This window comes from Cherax quadricarinatus, chromosome 39 (genome assembly GCF_038502225.1).
Source record: "Cherax quadricarinatus isolate ZL_2023a chromosome 39, ASM3850222v1, whole genome shotgun sequence".
Lineage (NCBI taxonomy): Eukaryota > Metazoa > Arthropoda > Malacostraca > Decapoda > Parastacidae > Cherax > Cherax quadricarinatus.
Window position 1 is genome coordinate 32,013,779 of NC_091330.1, and position 17,905 is coordinate 32,031,683.

The following is a 17,905-nucleotide window of genomic DNA, read 5'->3' on the forward strand; positions in this document are numbered from 1 at the left end:
TTGCCTTGATACTGGAGAAGCACTCTGGTGCCTTGATACTGAGTATGCCAATCTCCTGGTGCCTTGATACTGGAAAAACACTTTTGGTGCTTTGATACTGGGGAAGGACTTTGTGCCTTGATTGGGAAGCACCTGGTGCCTTGATACTGTGGTAGCTAATTTTTGTGCCTTGATATTTGTGGCACTCTGGTGCCTTGATACTGGAGAAGCACCTGCGCCTTGATACTGGCAGAAGCACTCTGCCTTGATACTGGAGAAGCACTCTGCGCCTTGATACTGAGAAGCACTGGTGCCCTTTGCAGAGCCGAGAAGCACCCCGGTGCCTTGATACTGGAGAAGCCAATTCTGCGCCTTGATACTGAGAAGCACCTGGTGCCTGATAGCGGAGAAGCACCTGGTGCCTTGATATCAGAGAAGCACCTGGGTGCTTTGATACTGAGAAGCACCTGCGCGCTGATACTTTATAGCACCCCGGTGCCTTGATACTGAGTAGCCACCTGGTGCCTGATGAGAAGCACTCTGGTGCCTTGATACTGGAAAAACACTTTGGTGCCTTGATACTGGGGAAGCACTTTTGTGCCTTGATACTTGGGAAGCACTCTGGTGCCTTGATACTGGGGAAGCACTCTGGTGCCTTGATACTGGAGAAGCACTCTGGTGCCTTGATACTGGAGAAGCACTCTGGTGCCTTGATACTGGAGAAGCACTCTGGTGCCTTGATACTGGAGAAGCACTCTGGTGCCTTGATACTGGAGAAGCACTCTGGTGCTTTGATACTGGAGAAGGACTCTGGTGCCTTGATACTGGAGAAGCACTCTGGTGCCTTGATACTGGAGAAACACTCTGGTGCCTTGATACTGGAGAAGCACTCTGGTGCCTTGATACTGGAGAAGCACTCTGGTGCCTTGATACTGGAGAAGCACTGTGGTGCCTTGATACTGGAGAAGCACTCTGGTGCCTTGATACTGGAGAAGCACTCTGGTGCCTTGATACTGGAAAAACACTTTGGTGCTTTGATACTGGGGAAGGACTTTTGTGCCTTGATACTTGGGAAGCACTCTGGTGCCTTGATACTGGGGAAGCACTCTGGTGCCTTGATACTCGAGAAGCACTCTGGTGCCTTGATACTCGAGAAGCACTCTGGTGCCTTGATACTGGAGAAGCACTCTGGTGCCTTGATACTGGAGAAGCACTCTGGTGCCTTGATACTGGAAAAGCACTCTGGTGCCTTGATACTGGAGAAGCACTCTGGTGCCTTGATACTGGAGAAACACTCTGGTGCCTTGATACAGGAGAAGAACTCTGGTGCCTTGATACTGGAGAAGCACTCTGGTGCCTTGATACTGGAGAAGAACTCTGGTGCCTTGAGGGATGCTGGAGGCTGTTCTCCCTCACAATGAGGGATGCTGGAGGCTGTTCTCCCTCACAATGAGGGATGCTGGAGGCTGTTCTCCCTCACAATGAGGGATGCTGGAGGCTGTTCTCCCTCACAATGAGGGATGCTGGAGGCTGTTCTCCCTCACAATGAGGGATGCTGGAGGCTGTTCTCCCTCACAATGAGGGATGCTGGAGGCTGTTCTCCCTCACAATGAGGGATGCTGGAGGCTGTTCTCCCTCACAATGAGGGATGCTGGAGGCTGTTCTCCCTCACAATGAGGGATGCTGGAGGCTGTTCTCCCTCACAATGAGGGATGCTGGAGGCTGTTCTCCCTCACAATGAGGGATGCTGGAGGCTGTTCTCCCTCACAATGAGGGATGCTGGAGGCTGTTCTCCCTCACAATGAGGGATGCTGGAGGCTGTTCTCCCTCACAATGAGGGATGCTGGAGGCTGTTCTCCCTCACAATGAGGGACGCTGGAGGCTGTTCTCCCTCACAATGAGGGACGCTGGAGGCTGTTCTCCCTCCCAATGAGGGACGCTGGAGGCTGTTCTCCCTCACAATGAGGGACGCTGGAGGCTGTTCTCCCTCCCAATGAGGGACGCTGGAGGCTGTTCTCCCTCACAATGAGGGACGCTGGAGGCTGTTCTCCCTCCCAATGAGGGACGCTGGAGGCTGTTCTCCCTCACAATGAGGGATGCTGGAGGCTGTTCTCCCTCACAATGAGGGATGCTGGAGGCTGTTCTCCCTCACAATGAGGGATGCTGGAGGCTGTTCTCCCTCACAATGAGGGATGCTGGAGGCTGTTCTCCCTCACAATGAGGGATGCTGGAGGCTGTTCTCCCTCACAATGAGGGATGCTGGAGGCTGTTCTCCCTCACAATGAGGGATGCTGGAGGCTGTTCTCCCTCACAATGAGGGACGCTGGAGGCTGTTCTCCCTCACAATGAGGGACGCTGGAGGCTGTTCTCCCTCACAATGAGGGACGCTGGAGGCTGTTCTCCCTCACAATGAATGACGCTGGAGGCTGTTCTCCCTCACAATGAGGGACGCTGGAGGCTGTTCTCCCTCACAATGAGGGACGCTGGAGGCTGTTCTCCCTCACAATGAGGGACGCTGGAGGCTGTTCTCCCTCACAATGAGGGACGCTGGAGGCTGTTCTCCCTCACAATGAGGGACGCTGGAGGCTGTTCTCCCTCACAATGAGGGACGCTGGAGGCTGTTCTCCCTCACAATGAGGGACGCTGGAGGCTGTTCTCCCTCACAATGAGGGACGCTGGAGGCTGTTCTCCCTCACAATGAGGGATGCTGGAGGCTGTTCTCCCTCACAATGAGGGACGCTGGAGGCTGTTCTCCCTCACAATGAGGGATGCTTGAGGCTGTTCTCCCTCACAATGAGGGACGCTGGAGGCTGTTCTCCCTCACAATGAGGGATGCTGGAGGCTGTTCTCCCTCACAATGAGGGACGCTGGAGGCTGTTCTGCCTCACAATGAGGGATGCTGGAGGCTGTTCTCCCTCACAATGAGGGACGCTGGAGGCTGTTCTCCCTCACAATGAGGGATGCTGGAGGCTGTTCTCCCTCACAATGAGGGACGCTGGAGGCTGTTCTCCCTCACAATGAGGGATGCTGGAGGCTGTTCTCCCTCACAATGAGGGACGCTGGAGGCTGTTCTGCCTCACAATGAGGGATGCTGGAGGCTGTTTTCCCTCACAATGAGGGATGCTGGAGGCTGTTCTCCCTCACAATGAGGGATGCTGGAGGCTGTTCTCCCTCACAATGAGGGATGCTGGAGGCTGTTCTCCCTCACAATGAGGGATGCTGGAGGCTGTTCTCCCTCACAATGAGGGATGCTGGAGGCTGTTCTCCCTCACAATGAGGGATGCTGGAGGCTGTTCTCCCTCACAATGAGGGATGCTGGAGGCTGTTCTCCCTCACAATGAGGGATGCTGGAGGCTGTTCTCCCTCACAATGAGGGATGCTGGAGGCTGTTCTCCCTCACAATGAGGGATGCTGGAGGCTGTTCTCCCTCACAATGAGGGATGCTGGAGGCTGTTCTCCCTCACAATGAGGGATGCTGGAGGCTGTTCTCCCTCACAATGAGGGATGCTGGAGGCTGTTCTCCCTCACAATGAGGGATGCTGGAGGCTGTTCTCCCTCACAATGAGGGATGCTGGAGGCTGTTCTCCCTCACAATGAGGGATGCTGGAGGCTGTTCTCCCTCACAATGAGGGATGCTGGAGGCTGTTCTCCCTCACAATGAGGGATGCTGGAGGCTGTTCTCCCTCACAATGAGGGATGCTGGAGGCTGTTCTCCCTCACAATGAGGGATGCTGGAGGCTGTTCTCCCTCACAATGAGGGATGCTGGAGGCTGTTCTCCCTCACAATGAGGGATGCTGGAGGCTGTTCTCCCTCACAATGAGGGATGCTGGAGGCTGTTCTCCCTCACAATGAGGGATGCTGGAGGCTGTTCTCCCTCACAATGAGGGATGCTGGAGGCTGTTCTCCCTCACAATGAGGGATGCTGGAGGCTGTTCTCCCTCACAATGAGGGATGCTGGAGGCTGTTCTCCCTCACAATGAGGGATGCTGGAGGCTGTTCTCCCTCACAATGAGGGATGCTGGAGGCTGTTCTCCCTCACAATGAGGGATGCTGGAGGCTGTTCTCCCTCACAATGAGGGATGCTGGAGGCTGTTCTCCCTCACAATGAGGGATGCTGGAGGCTGTTCTCCCTCACAATGAATGATGCTGGAGGCTGTTCTCCCTCACAATGAGGGATGCTGGAGGCTGTTCTCCCTCACAATGAGGGATGCTGGAGGCTGTTCTCCCTCACAATGAGGGATGCTGGAGGCTGTTCTCCCTCACAATGAGGGATGCTGGAGGCTGTTCTCCCTCACAATGAGGGATGCTGGAGGCTGTTCTCCCTCACAATGAGGGATGCTGGAGGCTGTTCTCCCTCACAATGAGGGATGCTGGAGGCTGTTCTCCCTCACAATGAGGGATGCTGGAGGCTGTTCTCCCTCACAATGAGGGATGCTGGAGGCTGTTCTCCCTCACAATGAGGGATGCTGGAGGCTGTTCTCCCTCACAATGAGGGATGCTGGAGGCTGTTCTCCCTCACAATGAATGATGCTGGAGGCTGTTCTCCCTCACAATGAGGGATGCTGGAGGCTGTTCTCCCTCACAATGAGGGATGCTGGAGGCTGTTCTCCCTCACAATGAGGGATGCTGGAGGCTGTTCTCCCTCACAATGAATGATGCTGGAGGCTGTTCTCCCTCACAATGAGGGATGCTGGAGGCTGTTCTCCCTCACAATGAGGGATGCTGGAGGCTGTTCTCCCTCACAATGAGGGATGCTGGAGGCTGTTCTCCCTCACAATGAGGGATGCTGGAGGCTGTTCTCCCTCACAATGAGGGATGCTGGAGGCTGTTCTCCCTCACAATGAATGATGCTGGAGGCTGTTCTCCCTCACAATGAGGGATGCTGGAGGCTGTTCTCCCTCACAATGAGGGATGCTGGAGGCTGTTCTCCCTCACAATGAGGGATGCTGGAGGCTGTTCTCCCTCACAATGAGGGATGCTGGAGGCTGTTCTCCCTCACAATGAGGGATGCTGGAGGCTGTTCTCCCTCACAATGAGGGATGCTGGAGGCTGTTCTCCCTCACAATGAGGGATGCTGGAGGCTGTTCTCCCTCACAATGAGGGATGCTGGAGGCTGTTCTCCCTCACAATGAATGATGCTGGAGGCTGTTCTCCCTCACAATGAGGGATGCTGGAGGCTGTTCTCCCTCACAATGAGGGATGCTGGAGGCTGTTCTCCCTCACAATGAGGGATGCTGGAGGCTGTTCTCCCTCACAATGAGGGATGCTGGAGGATGTTCTCCCTCACAATGAGGGATGCTGGAGGCTGTTCTCCCTCACAATGAGGGATGCTGGAGGCTGTTCTCCCTCACAATGAGGGATGCTGGAGGCTGTTCTCCCTCACAATGAGGGATGCTGGAGGCTGTTCTCCCTCACAATGAGGGATGCTGGAGGCTGTTCTCCCTCACAATGAGGGATGCTGGAGGCTGTTCTCCCTCACAATGAGGGATGCTGGAGGATGCTTCAGCCGTCACAAGTTGATGTCAAAAATTTATTGTTTTCATTAATTATTTTTATTATTCTCTATTTTTCAAGCTAATTTGAATGTCGTGAGAGTCAGCAGGTGTGTGAACTCTGCTGCTTGTTCTGTTGTCTATATTGTGTCTAGTACTGACACAAGTCTTGTCGCGCACATCTATCTAGAATTATCTCTAGCCTGGTCACAAACATCTTTCAAGAATTATCACTAGTCTAGTCACGCACATCGTTCTAGAATTATCACTAGTCTAGTCACGCACATCGTTCTAGAAGTATCACTAGTCTAGTCACGCACAACTTTCTAGAATTATCACTAGTCTAGTCAAGCACAAGTGTCTAGTACTGACACAAGTCTTGTCGCGCACATCTTTCTAGAATTATCTCTAGCCTGGTCACAAACATCTTTCAAGAATTATCACTAGTCTAGTCACGCACATCTTTCTAGAATTATCACTAGTCTAGTCACGCACAACTTTCTAGAATTATCACTAGTCTAGTCACGCACATCTTTCTAGAATTATCACTAGTCTAGTCACGCACATCTTTCTAGAATTATCACTAGTCTAGTCACGCACAACTTTCTAGAATTATCACTAGTCTAGACACGCACATCTTTCTAGAATTATCACTTGTCTGGTCACGCACATCTTTCTAGAATTATCACTAGTCTGGTCACGCACATCTTTCTAGAATTATCACTAGTCTGGTCACGCACATCTTTCTAGAATTATCACTAGTCTAGACACGCACATCTTTCTAGAATTATCACTAGTCTGGTCACGCACATCTTTCTAGAATTATCACTAGTCTGGTCACGCACATCTTTCTAGAATTATCACTAGTCTAGACACGCACATCTTTCTAGAATTATCACTTGTCTGGTCACGCACATCTTTCTAGAATTATCACTAGTCTAGTCACGCACATCTTTCTAGAATTATCACTTGTCTAGACACGCACATCTTTCTAGAATTATCACTAGTCTGGTCACGCACATCTTTCTAGAATTATCACTTGTCTGGTCACGCACATCTTTCTAGAATTATCACTAGTCTAGTCACGCACATCTTTCTAGAATTATCACTTGTCTGGTCACGCATATCCTTCTAGAATTATCACTAGTCTAGTCACGCACATCTTTCTAGAATTATCACTTGTCTGGTCACGCACATCATTCTAGAATTATCACTTGTCTGGTCACGCACATCTTTCTAGAATTATCACTTGTCTGGTCACGCACATCTTTCTAGAATTATCACTAGTCTAGTCACGCACATCTTTCTAGAATTATCACTAGTCTGGTCACGCACATCTTTCTAGAATTATCACTAGTCTAGTCACGCACATCTTTCTAGAATTATCACTAGTCTAATCACGCACATCTTTCTAGAATTATCACTAGTCTAGTCACGCACATCATTCTAGAATTATCACTTGTCTGGTCACGCACATCTTTCTAGAATTATCACTAGTCTAGTCACGCACATCTTTCTAGAATTATCACTAGTCTAGTCACGCACATCTTTCTAGAATTATCACTTGTCTGGTCACGCACATCTTTCTAGAATTATCACTAGTCTAGACACGCACATCTTTCTAGAATTATCACTAGTCTAGACACGCACATCTTTCTAGAATTATCACTTGTCTGGTCACGCACATCTTTCTAGAATTATCACTAGTCTAGTCACGCACATCTTTCTAGAATTATCACTAGTCTAGTCACGCACATCTTTCTAGAATTATCACTAGTCTAGTCACGCACAACTTTCTAGAATTATCACTAGTCTAGTCACGCACATCTTTCTAGAATTATCTCTAGCCTGGTCACAAACATCTTTCAAGAATTATCACTAGTCTAGTCACGCTCATCTTTCTAGAATTATCACTAGTCTAGTCACGCACAACTTTCTAGAATTATCACTAGTCTAGTCACGCACATCTTTCTAGAATCACACATCTAGCTTTATTGACAAGCTATTTACAGGTTAAGGATTCCTAACTTTATTGGCAAGCTAAGAAAACGACTACGACACTTACCACTTGTTAGAAAGTGACTAATACACTTATCACTTGTTAGAAAGTGACTAATACACTTATCACTTGTTAGAAAGTGACTAAGACACTTACCACTTGTTAGAAAGTGACTAATACACTTATCACTTGTTAGAAAGTGACTAAGACACTTACCACTTGTTAGAAAGTGACTAATACACTCATCAGTTGTTAGAAAGTGACTAAGACACTTACCACTTGTTAAAAAGTGACTAATGCACTCATCACTTGTTAGAAAGTGACTAAGACACTTACCACTTGTTAGAAAGTGACTAAGACACTTACCACTTGTTAGAAAGTGACTAAGACACTTACCATTTGTAGGAAAGTGACTAAGACACTTACCACTTGTTAGAAAGTGACTAAGACACTTATCACTTGTTAGAAAGTGACTAAGACACTTACCACTTGTTAGAAAGTGACTAATACACTCATCACTTGTTAGAAAGTGACTAAGACACTTACCACTTGTAACAAAGTGACTAAGACAGTTACCACTTGGAAGAAAGTAACTAATACACTTATCACTTGTTAGAAAGTGACTAAGACAATGACCACTTGTTAGAAAGTGACTAAGACAATGACCACTTGTAAGAAAGTGACTAAGACACTTACCACTTGTTAGAAAGTGACTAAGACACTTACCACTTGTAAGAAAGTGACTAATACACTTATCACTTGTTAGAAAGTGACTAATACACTTATCACTTGTAAGAAAGTGACCAAGACACTTACCACTTGTAAGAAAGTGACTAAGACACTTACCACTTGTAAGAAAGTGACTAAGACACTTACCACTTGTAAGAAAGTGACTAAGACACTTACCACTTGTTAGAAAGTGACTAAGACACTTACCACTTGTTAGAAAGTGACTAAGACACTTACCACTTTTAAGAAGTGACTAAGACACTTACCACTTGTAAGAAAGTGACTAAGACACTTACCACTTGTAAGAAAGTGACTAAGACACTTACCACTTGATAGAAAGTGACTAAGACACTTACCACTTGAAAGAAAGTGACCAAGACACTTACCACTTGTTAGAGAGCGACTAAGACACTTACCAGTTGTAAGAAAGTGACTAAGACACTTACCACTTGATAGAAAGTGACTAAGACCCTGACCACTTGTTAGAAAGTGACTAAGACACTTACCACTTGTAAGAAAGTGAGTAAGACACTTGCCACTTGTTAGAAAGTGACTAAGACACTTACCACTTGTTAGAAAGTGACTAAGACACTTACCACTTGTTAGAGAGTGACTAAGACACTTACCACTTGTAAGAAAGTGACTAAGACACTTACCACTTGATAGAAAGTGACTAAGACCCTTACCACTTGTTAGAAAGTGACTAAGACCCTTACCACTTGTAAGAAAGTGACTAAGACACTTACCCCTTCTTAGAAAGTGACTAAGACACTTACTACTTGTTAGAAAGTGACTAAGACACTTACTACTTGTAAGAAAGTGACTAAGACACTTGCCACTTCTTAGAAAGTGACTAAGACATTTACCACTTGTAAGAAAGTGACTAAGACACTTACCCCTTCTTAGAAAGTGACTAAGACACTTACAACTTGTTAGAAAGTGACTAAGACACTTACTACTTGTAAGAAAGTGACTAAGACACTTGCTACTTCTTAGAAAGTGACTAAGACACTTACCACTTGTTAGAAAGTGACTAAGACACTTACGACTTGTTAGAAAGTGACTAAGACACTTAGCGTTTGTTAGAAAGTGACTAAGACACTTACCACTTATAAGAAAGTGACTAAGACACTTACCACTTGTTAGAAAGTGACTAAGACACTAACGACTTGTTAGAAAGTGACTAAGACACTTAGCACTTGTAAGAAAGTGACTAAGACACTTCCACTTGTTAGAAAGTGACTAAGACACTTACCACTTGTAAGAAAGTGGCTAAGACACTTACCACTCTTTAGAAAGTGACTAAGACACTTACCACTTCTTAGAAAGTGACTAAGACACTTACCACTTGTACGAAAGTGACTAAGACACCACTTCTTAGAAAGTGACTAAGACACTTACCACTTGTAAGAAAGTGACTTAGACACTTACCACTTGTAAGAAAGTGACTAAGACACTTACCACTTGTTAGAAAGTGACTAAAACACTTACCACTTTTTAGAAAGTGACTAAGACACTTACCACTTGAATGAAAGTGACTAAGCCACTTGCCACTTGTAAGAAAGTGACAAAGACACTTACCACTTGTAAGAAAGTGACTAAGACACTTACCACTTGTCAGAGAGTGATTAAGACACTTACATTTGTAAGAAAATGACTAAGACACTCACCACTTGTAAGTGACTAAGACACTTTCCACTTGTAAGAAAGTAACTAAGACACTTACCACTTGTAAGAAAGTGACTAGGATACTTACCACTTGTAAGAAAGTGACTAAGAAACTTACTACTTGTAAGAAAGTGACTAAGGCACTTACCACTTGTTAGAAAGTGACTAAGACACTCACCACTTGTAAGAAAGTGACTAAGACACTTACCACTTGTAAGAAAGTGACTAAGACACTTACCACTTGTTAGAAAGTGACTAAGACACTTACCACTTGTAAGAAAGTGACTAAGACACTTACCACTTGTAAGAAAGTGACTAAGACACTTACCACTTGTGAGAAAGTGACTAAGACACTTACCACTTGTAAGAAAGTGACTTAGACACTTACCACTTGTTAGAAAGTGACCAAGACACTTATCACTTGTATTAAAGTGACTAAGACACTTACCACTTGTAAGAAAGTGACTTAGACACTTACCACTTGTTAGAAAGTGACCAAGACAGTTATCACTTGTAATAAAGTGACTAAGACACTTACCACTTGTAAGAAAGTGACTAAGACACTTACCACTTGTAAGAAAGTGACTAAGACACTTACCACTTGTAAGAAAGTGACTTAGACACTTACCACTTGTTAGAAAGTGACCAAGACAATTACCACTTGTAAGAAAGTGACTAAGACACTTAGCACTTGTAAGGAAGTCACTAAGACACTTACCACTTGTTAGAAAGTGACTAAGACACTTACCACTTGTAAGAAAGTGACTAAGACACTTACCACTTGTAAGAAAGTGACTTAGACACTTACCACTTGTTAGAAAGTGACCAAGACAATTACCACTTGTAAGAAAGTGACTTAGACACTTACCACTTGTAAGAAAGTGACTTAGACACTTACCACTTGTTAGAAAGTGACCAAGACAATTACCACTTGTAAGAAAGTGACTAAAACACTTAGCACTTGTAAGAAAGTGACTAAGACACTTACCACTTGTTAGAAAGTGACTAAGACACTTACCACTTGCCTAGAAGTGATCAAGATGCATTACATTTAGTGAGAAAGTAATCAGGACACTTACCTCTTGAAAGAAAGTAACAGATTCATACTTTTTACAAGAAAGTGACCAAGACACTTACCACTTGTAAGAAAGTGGCCAAGACACTTACTTCTCGTAAGAAAATGTTGCCGAAGACCACAAGGGAGTGCCCGTGGAAGAGATTATCGCCCCTAATGACTGCCAGGCGCGGAAGTAGGTGCCGGAACGTACGTAGGTACGACAGTCTGTACAGCAGTACATAGCCAGTCACCTGACGAAGGTAGAACATAATTACTAGCCACCCGAGGAAGGTGAGACGTAATTATTAGTTACCTGAGGAAGTTGAGACATAATTACCAGTCACCTGAGGAAGGTGAGACATAATTACCAGTCACTTGAGGAAGGTAGAACATAATTACCAGTCACCTGAGGAAGGAAGAACATAGTTACTAATCATCAGGGAAAGGAAGAACAATTACCAATTACCTGAGAAAGAAAGAACATAATTACCAGTCACCTGAGGAAGAATGAACATAATTACCAGTCACCTGAGGAAGGAAGAACATAATTACCAGTCACCTGAGGAAGAGTGAACATAATTACCAGTCACCTGAGGAAGGAAGAACATAATTACCAGTCACTTGAGGAACGAAGAACATAATTACCAATTACCTGAGAAAGGAGGGGGAAGGAAGAGGAAGGAAGAGGAAGGAAGAGGAAGGAAGAGGAAGGAAGAGGAAAGAAGCATAGAAAGAAAGAGTGAATAAATGAAGACTGGGAGATAAGCCTGAAGGAAGGGATGAAGGAAGGAAGGAAGAGAGGAAGGAAGGAAGTAACGAAGGAGGAAGGGAGGAAGGAAGGCAGGAGCGAACGAACGAACGAACGAACGAACGAACGAATGAAGGAAGTAAGGAAAGAAGGAAGGAAGAAAGGAAGGGAGGAAGGAAGGGGGGAATAAGTAAGGAAGGAAGAAAGGAAGGAAGGGAGGAAGGAAGGGAGGAAGGAAGGGAGGAAGGAACGAAGGAAGGAATCAACGAACGATCAAACGAACGAACGAATGAAGAAAGTAAGAAAAAAGGAAGGAAGGAAGGAAGGAAGGAACGAAGGAAGGAATCAACGAACGATCTAATGAACGAACTAACGAACGAATGAAGGAAGTAAGAAAAAAAGGAAGGAAGGAAGGAAGGAAGGAAGGAAGGAAGGAAGGGAGGAAGGAAGGGAGGGAGGAAGGAAAAAAGCGAGGAAGGAAGGAAGGAAGGAAGGGAGGAAGGAAGGGAGGGAGGAAGGAAAAAAGCGAGGAAGGAAGGAAGGGAGGAAGGGAGGAAGGGAGAAACGGAGGAAGGAAGGAAAGAAGGAATGAAGGAAGGAAGGAAGAAAGGAAGGAAGGGAGGAAAGAAAGATGGAAGGAAGGAGGGAAGGAGGGAAGGAAGGACGGAAGGAGGGAAGGAAGGAGATAAGGAATGAAGGGAAGGAAGAAAGGAAGGAAAGAGGGAAGGATGGAAGAAAGGAGGGAAGGAAGGAAGGGTGGAGGAAGGGAGAGAGGAAGGAAGGAAGAAAGGAAGGAAGGAAGGAAGGAAGGAAGGAAGGAAGGGAGGAGGAAAAGAAGGAATGAAGGGAGGTAGGAAGGAATGAAGGAAGGAAGGAAGGAAGGGAGGAAACGAGGAAGGAAGGAAAAAAGAAAGGAAGGAAGGGACGGAGGAAGGAAGGAAGGAAGGGATGGAGGGAGGAAGGAAGGAATGAAGGGAGGAGGAAAAGAAGGAAGGAAGGAAGTATGGAAGGAAGGAAGGAAGGAAGGAAGGAAGGGAGGAACGGAGGAAGGAAGGAAGGAAGGGAGGGAGGAAGGAAGGAAGGAAGGAAGGGAGGGAGAAAGGAAGGGAGGGAGGGAGGAAGGACGGAATGAAGAGAGGACGAAAAGAAGGAAGGAAGGAAGAATGGAAGGAACGAAGGAAGAAAGGAAGAAAGGAAGAAAGGAAGGAATTAAGGAAGGAAGGAAGGAAGGAAGGAAGGAAGGAACGAAGGAGGGAAGGAATGAAGGAGGGAAGGAAGGAAGGAAGGAAAAAAGAGAAGGATGGAAGAAAGGAAGGAAGCAAGGAAGGGTGGAGGAAGGGAGAGAGGAAGGAAGGAAGGAAGGAAGGGAGGAAGGAAGGAAAGAATGAAGGGAGGAGGAAAAGAAGGAAGGAAGGGAAGCAGGAAGGAATGAATGAAGGGAGGATGGAAGGGAGGAAAGGAGGAGGGAAGGAAGGAAGGAAGGAAGGAAGGAAGGAAGAGAGGAACGGAGGAAGGAAGGAAGGAAGGAAGGGAGGGAGGAAGGAAGGAAGGAAGGAAGAGAGGGAGGGAGGGAGGAAGGAAGGAATGAAGGGAGGAGGAAAAGAAGGAAGGAAGGAAGAATGGAAGGAAGGAAGGAATTAAGAGAGGAACGGAGGAAGGAAGGAAGGAAGGAAGGGAGGGAGGAAGGAAGGAAGGAAGGAAGGAAGAGAGGGAGGGAGGAAGGAAGGAATGAAGGGAGGAGGAAAAGAAGGAAGGAAGGAAGAATGGAAGGAAGGAAGGAAGGAAGGGAGGAACGGAGGAAGGAAGGAAGGAATGGAGGAAGGAAGGAAAGAAGGAAGGCAGGGAGGAAGGAACGGAGGGAGGAAGGAAGGAATGAAGGGAGGAGGAAAAGAAGGAAGGAAGAAAGAATGGAAGGAAGGAAGGAAGGAAGAAAGAAAGGATTTAAGGAAGGAAGGAAGGAAGGAATTAAAGAAAGAAGGAAGGAAAGAAGGAAGGAAGGAAAGAAGGAAGGAATGAAGGAAGGAAGGAACGGAGAAAGGAAGGAAGGAAGAAAGGAAGGAAGGAAGGAAGGAAGGAAGGAAGGAAGGAAGGAAAGAAGGATATTAGGAATGAAGGAAGGTAGGATGGAAGGAAGAAAGGAAGAAATTAAGGAAGGAAAGAATGAAGGAAGGAAGGAAGGAATTAAGGAAGGAAGGAAGGAATGAAGGATATTAGGAATGAAGGAAGGTAGGATGGAAGGAAGGAAGGAAGGAAAAAAGGAAGAAAGGACGGAAGGAAGGAAGGAAGGAAGGGAGGGAGGAAGGAAGGAAAGAAAGAAGAAAGGAAGGAAGGAAGGAAGGAAGGAAGGAAGGAAGGTAAGAAGGAAGGAAGGAAGGGAGGGACGAAAGAAGGAAGGAAGGAAGGTAGGAAGGATGGGAGGGAGGGATAGAGGGAGGGAGGGAGGGAGGGTGGGAGGGAGGGTGGGAGAGAGGGAGGCAGGGAGAGATGGAGGGAGGGTGGGAAAGAGGGAGGGAGGGTGGGAGGGTGGGAAAGAGGGAGGGAGGGAGGGAGGGAGGGAGGGTGGAAGGGAGGGAGGGAGGGTGGGAAAGAGGGAGGGAGGGTGGGAAAGAGGGAGGGAGGGAGGGAGGGAGGGTGGGAAAGAGGGAGGGAGTGTGGGAAAGAGGGAGGAAGGGAGGGAGGGTGGAAGGGAGGGAGGGAGGGAGAGAGGAAGGGAGGGTGGGAGGGAGGGAGGGAGGGTGGGAGGGAGAGTGGGAGGGAGAGAGGGAGGGAGGGAGGAAGGTAGTGAGGGTGGGAGTGAGGGAGGGAGGGAGGGAGGGAAGGAGGGAGGAAGGGAGGGAAGGAGGGAGGAAAGGAGGGAAGGAGGGAGGGAGGGAGGGAGGGAGGGAGGGAGGGAGGGTTGGCTGAATGTTTATGTTTCGTAGGAAAAAGCTTTTAATTTTTATCTCACTCACAAAACACACGTGAGTGTATGTGTGAGTGAGTGTGTGAGTGTGTGAGTGTGTGAGTGTGTGAGTGTGTGAGTGTGTGTGTGTGAGTGTGTGAGTGTGTGTGTGAGTGTGTGAGTGTGTGTGAGTGTGTGAGTGTGTGAGTGTGTGAGTGTGTGAGTGTGTGAGTGTGTGAGTGTGTGTGTGTGAGTGTGTGAGTGTGTGTGTGAGTGTGTGAGTGTGTGTGAGGGTGTGTGTGAGTGTGTGAGTGAGTGTGTGAGTGAGTGTGTGAGTGAGTGTGGGAGTGAGTGTGTGAGTGTGTGAGTGAGTGTGTGAGTGTGTGAGTGAGTGTGTGAGTGTGTGAGTGTGTGAGTGAGTGTATGAGTGAGTGTGTGAGTGTGTGTGTGAGTACGTGTGTGAGTGAGTGTGTGAGTGAGTGTGTGAGTGAGAGTGTGAGTGAGAGTGTGAGTGAGTGTGTGAGTGTGTGTGTGAGTGAGTGTGTGAGTGTGTAAGTGTGTGAGTGAGTGCGTGAGTGTATGAGTGTGTGAGTGAGTATGTGAGTGTGTGAGTGTGTGTGAGTGTCTGAGTGAGTGTGTGAGCCTGTGAGTGTGTGTGTGAGTGTGTGAGTGAGAGTGTGAGTGAGTGTGTGAGTGAGTGTGGGAGTGAGTGTGTGAGTGTGTGTGTGTGTGTGTGAGTGTGTGTGTGAGTGTGTGTGTGAGTGTGTAAGTGTGTGAGTGTGTGAGTGTGTGCGTGAGTGTGTGTGTGTGTGAGGGTGTGTGTGAGTGTGTGTGTGTGAGTGAGTGTGTGAGTGAGTGTGGGAGTGTGTGAGTGTGTGAGTGTGTGAGTGTGTGTGTGAGTGTGTGAGTGAGTGTGAGAGTGTGTGAGTGAGTGTGTGTGTGAGTGAGTGTGTGAGTGTGTGAGTGAGTGTGTGAGTGAGTGTGTGAGTATGTGAGTGAGTGTGCGAGTGTGTGAGTGTGTGAGTGTGTGTGTGAGTGTGTGAGTGTGTGAGTGAGTGTATGAATGAGTGTTTGAGTGTGTGTGTGAAAGAGTGAGTGTGTGAGTGTGTGTGTGAGTGAGTGTGTGAGTGAGTGTGTGAGTGTGTGAGTGAGCGTGCGAGTGAGTGTGTGAGTGTGTGTGTGAGTGTGTGAGTGTGTGTGTGAGTAAGTGTGTGAGTGTGTAAGTGTGTGAGTGAGTGCGTGAGTGTGTGAGTGTGTGAGTGTGTGAGTGTGTGAGTGTGTGAGTGAGTGTGTGAGTGAGTGTGTAAGCCTGTGAGTGTGTGTGTGAGTGAGTGTGTGAGTGAGTGTATGAGTGAGTGTGTTAATGAGTGTGTGAGTGTGTGTTTGAGTGTGTGAGTGAGTGTGTGAGTGTGTGTGTGAGTGTGTGAGTGAGTGTGTGTGTGTGTGTGAGCGAGTGTGTGAGTGAGTGTGTGAGTGAGTGTATGAGTATGTGAGTGTGTGAGTGTGTGTGCGTGAGTGTGTGAGTGTGTGAGTGTGTGTGAGTGTGTGAGTGAATGTGAGAGTGAGTGTGTGAGTGAGCGTGTGAGTGAGTGTGTGAGTGTGTGTGTGAGTGTGTGAATGAGTGTGTGAGTGTGTGAGTGTGCGAGTTAGTGTGTGAATGTGTGTGTGAGTGAGTGAGTGTGTGAGTGAGTGTGTGAGTGTGTGAGGGTGTGTGTGAGTGTGCGAGTGTGTGTGTGAGTGTGTGAGTGTGTGTGAGTGTGTGTGTGAGTGAGTGTGTGAGAGAGTGTGAGTTAGTTTGTGAGTTTGTGAGTGTGTGAGTGTGTGTGCGAGTGTGAGTGTGTGAGTGAGTGTGTGAGTGTCTGAGTGAGTGAGTGTGTGAGTGAGTGTGAGAGTGTGTGAGTGTGTGAGTATGTGTGTGTGAGTGTGTGTGAGTGTGTGAGTGTGTGAATGAGTGTGTGAGTGTGTGAGTGTGTTTGCGTGTGTGTGTGTGAGTGTGTGAGTGTGTGAGTGTGTGTGTGAGTGTGTGAGTCTGTGAGTGTGTGAGTGTGTGAGTGAGTATGTGAGTGAGTGTGTGAGTGAGTGTGTGAGTGTGTGAGCGAGTGTGTGAGTGTGTGTGTGAGTGTGTGAGTGAGTGTGTGAGTGAGTGTGTGAGTGAGTCTGTGAGTGTGTGAGTGAGTGTGTGAGTGTGTGTGTGAGTGTGTGAGTGAGTGTGTGAGTGAGTGTGCGAGTGTGTGAGAGTGTGAGTGAGTGTGTGAGTGTGTGAGTGAGTGAGTGTGTGAGTGTGTGAGTGTGAGAGTGTGTGAGTGTGTGAGTATGTGTGTGTGAGTGTGTGTGAGTGTGTGAGTGTGTGAATGAGTGTGTGAGAGTGTGAGTGTGTTTGCGTGTGTGTCTGTGAGTGTGTGAGTGTGTGAGTGTGTGTGTGAGTGTGTGAGTGTGTGAGTGTGTGAGTGTGTTAGTGAGTGTGTGAGTGTGTGAGCGAGTGTGTGAAAGAGTGTGTGAGTGAGTGTGTGAGTGTGTGAGCGAGTGTGTGAGTGTATGCGAGTGTGAGTGAGTGTGTGAATGTGTGTGTGAGTGTGTGAGTGAGTGCGTGAGTGAGTGTGTGAGTGTGTGAGTGTGTGAGTGAGTGTGTGAGTGAGTGTGTGAGTGTGTGAGTATGTGAGTGAGTGTGTGTTTGAGTGAGTGGGTAAGCGATTGAGTGACTGAGTGATCGAATGAAGGAGTGAGTGAGTGTGTGTGTGTGAGTGAGTGAGTGAGTGAAGGAATGAGTGTGGGAGTGAGTGAGAGTGTGCGTGAGTGAGGGAATGACTGAGTGAGTGAGTGAGTGAGTGATTGAGTGAGTGAGTAAGTGAGAGAGTGAGAGAGTGAGTGAGTGAGAGTGAGTAATAGAACACAAGTGCCACAGTTAGATGTCAGTGAAAGAGAGAAGAGTCAGCAGAGGCAGTAAGAGGCAGTATGACAAACATTCATGTCAGTCAGCAGAGGCAGTAAGAGGCAGTATGACAAACATTCATGTCAGTCAGCAGAGGCAGTAAGAGGCAGTATGACAAACATTCATGTCAGTCAGCAGAGGCAGTAAGAGGCAGTATGACAAACATTCATGTCAGTCAGCAGAGGCAGTAAGAGGCAGTATGACAAACATTCATGTCAGTCAGCAGAGGCAGTAAGAGGCAGTATGACAAACATTCATGTCAGTCAGCAGGGGCAGTAAGAGGCAGTATGACAAACATTCATGTCAGTCAGCAGGGGCAGTAAGAGGCAGTATGACAAACATTCATGTCAGTCAGCAGGGGCAGTAAGAGGCAGTATGACAAACATTCATGTCAGTCAGCAGAGGCAGTAAGAGGCAGTATG

At 47.3% G+C, this 17,905-nt stretch overlaps 1 protein-coding gene across 1 annotated transcript in view; it reads right to left on the reverse strand.

The window, feature by feature from the left end:
• Positions 1–17,905, reverse strand: part of LOC138853753 (insulin-like peptide receptor) — a 183,233-nt gene that overhangs the window by 41,265 nt on the left and 124,063 nt on the right. The window contains exon 4 of the mRNA XM_070092244.1: positions 11,036–11,176. Within this exon, the coding sequence (XP_069948345.1) occupies positions 11,036–11,176 (141 nt within the window). The remainder of the gene's footprint in view (positions 1–11,035; positions 11,177–17,905) is intronic.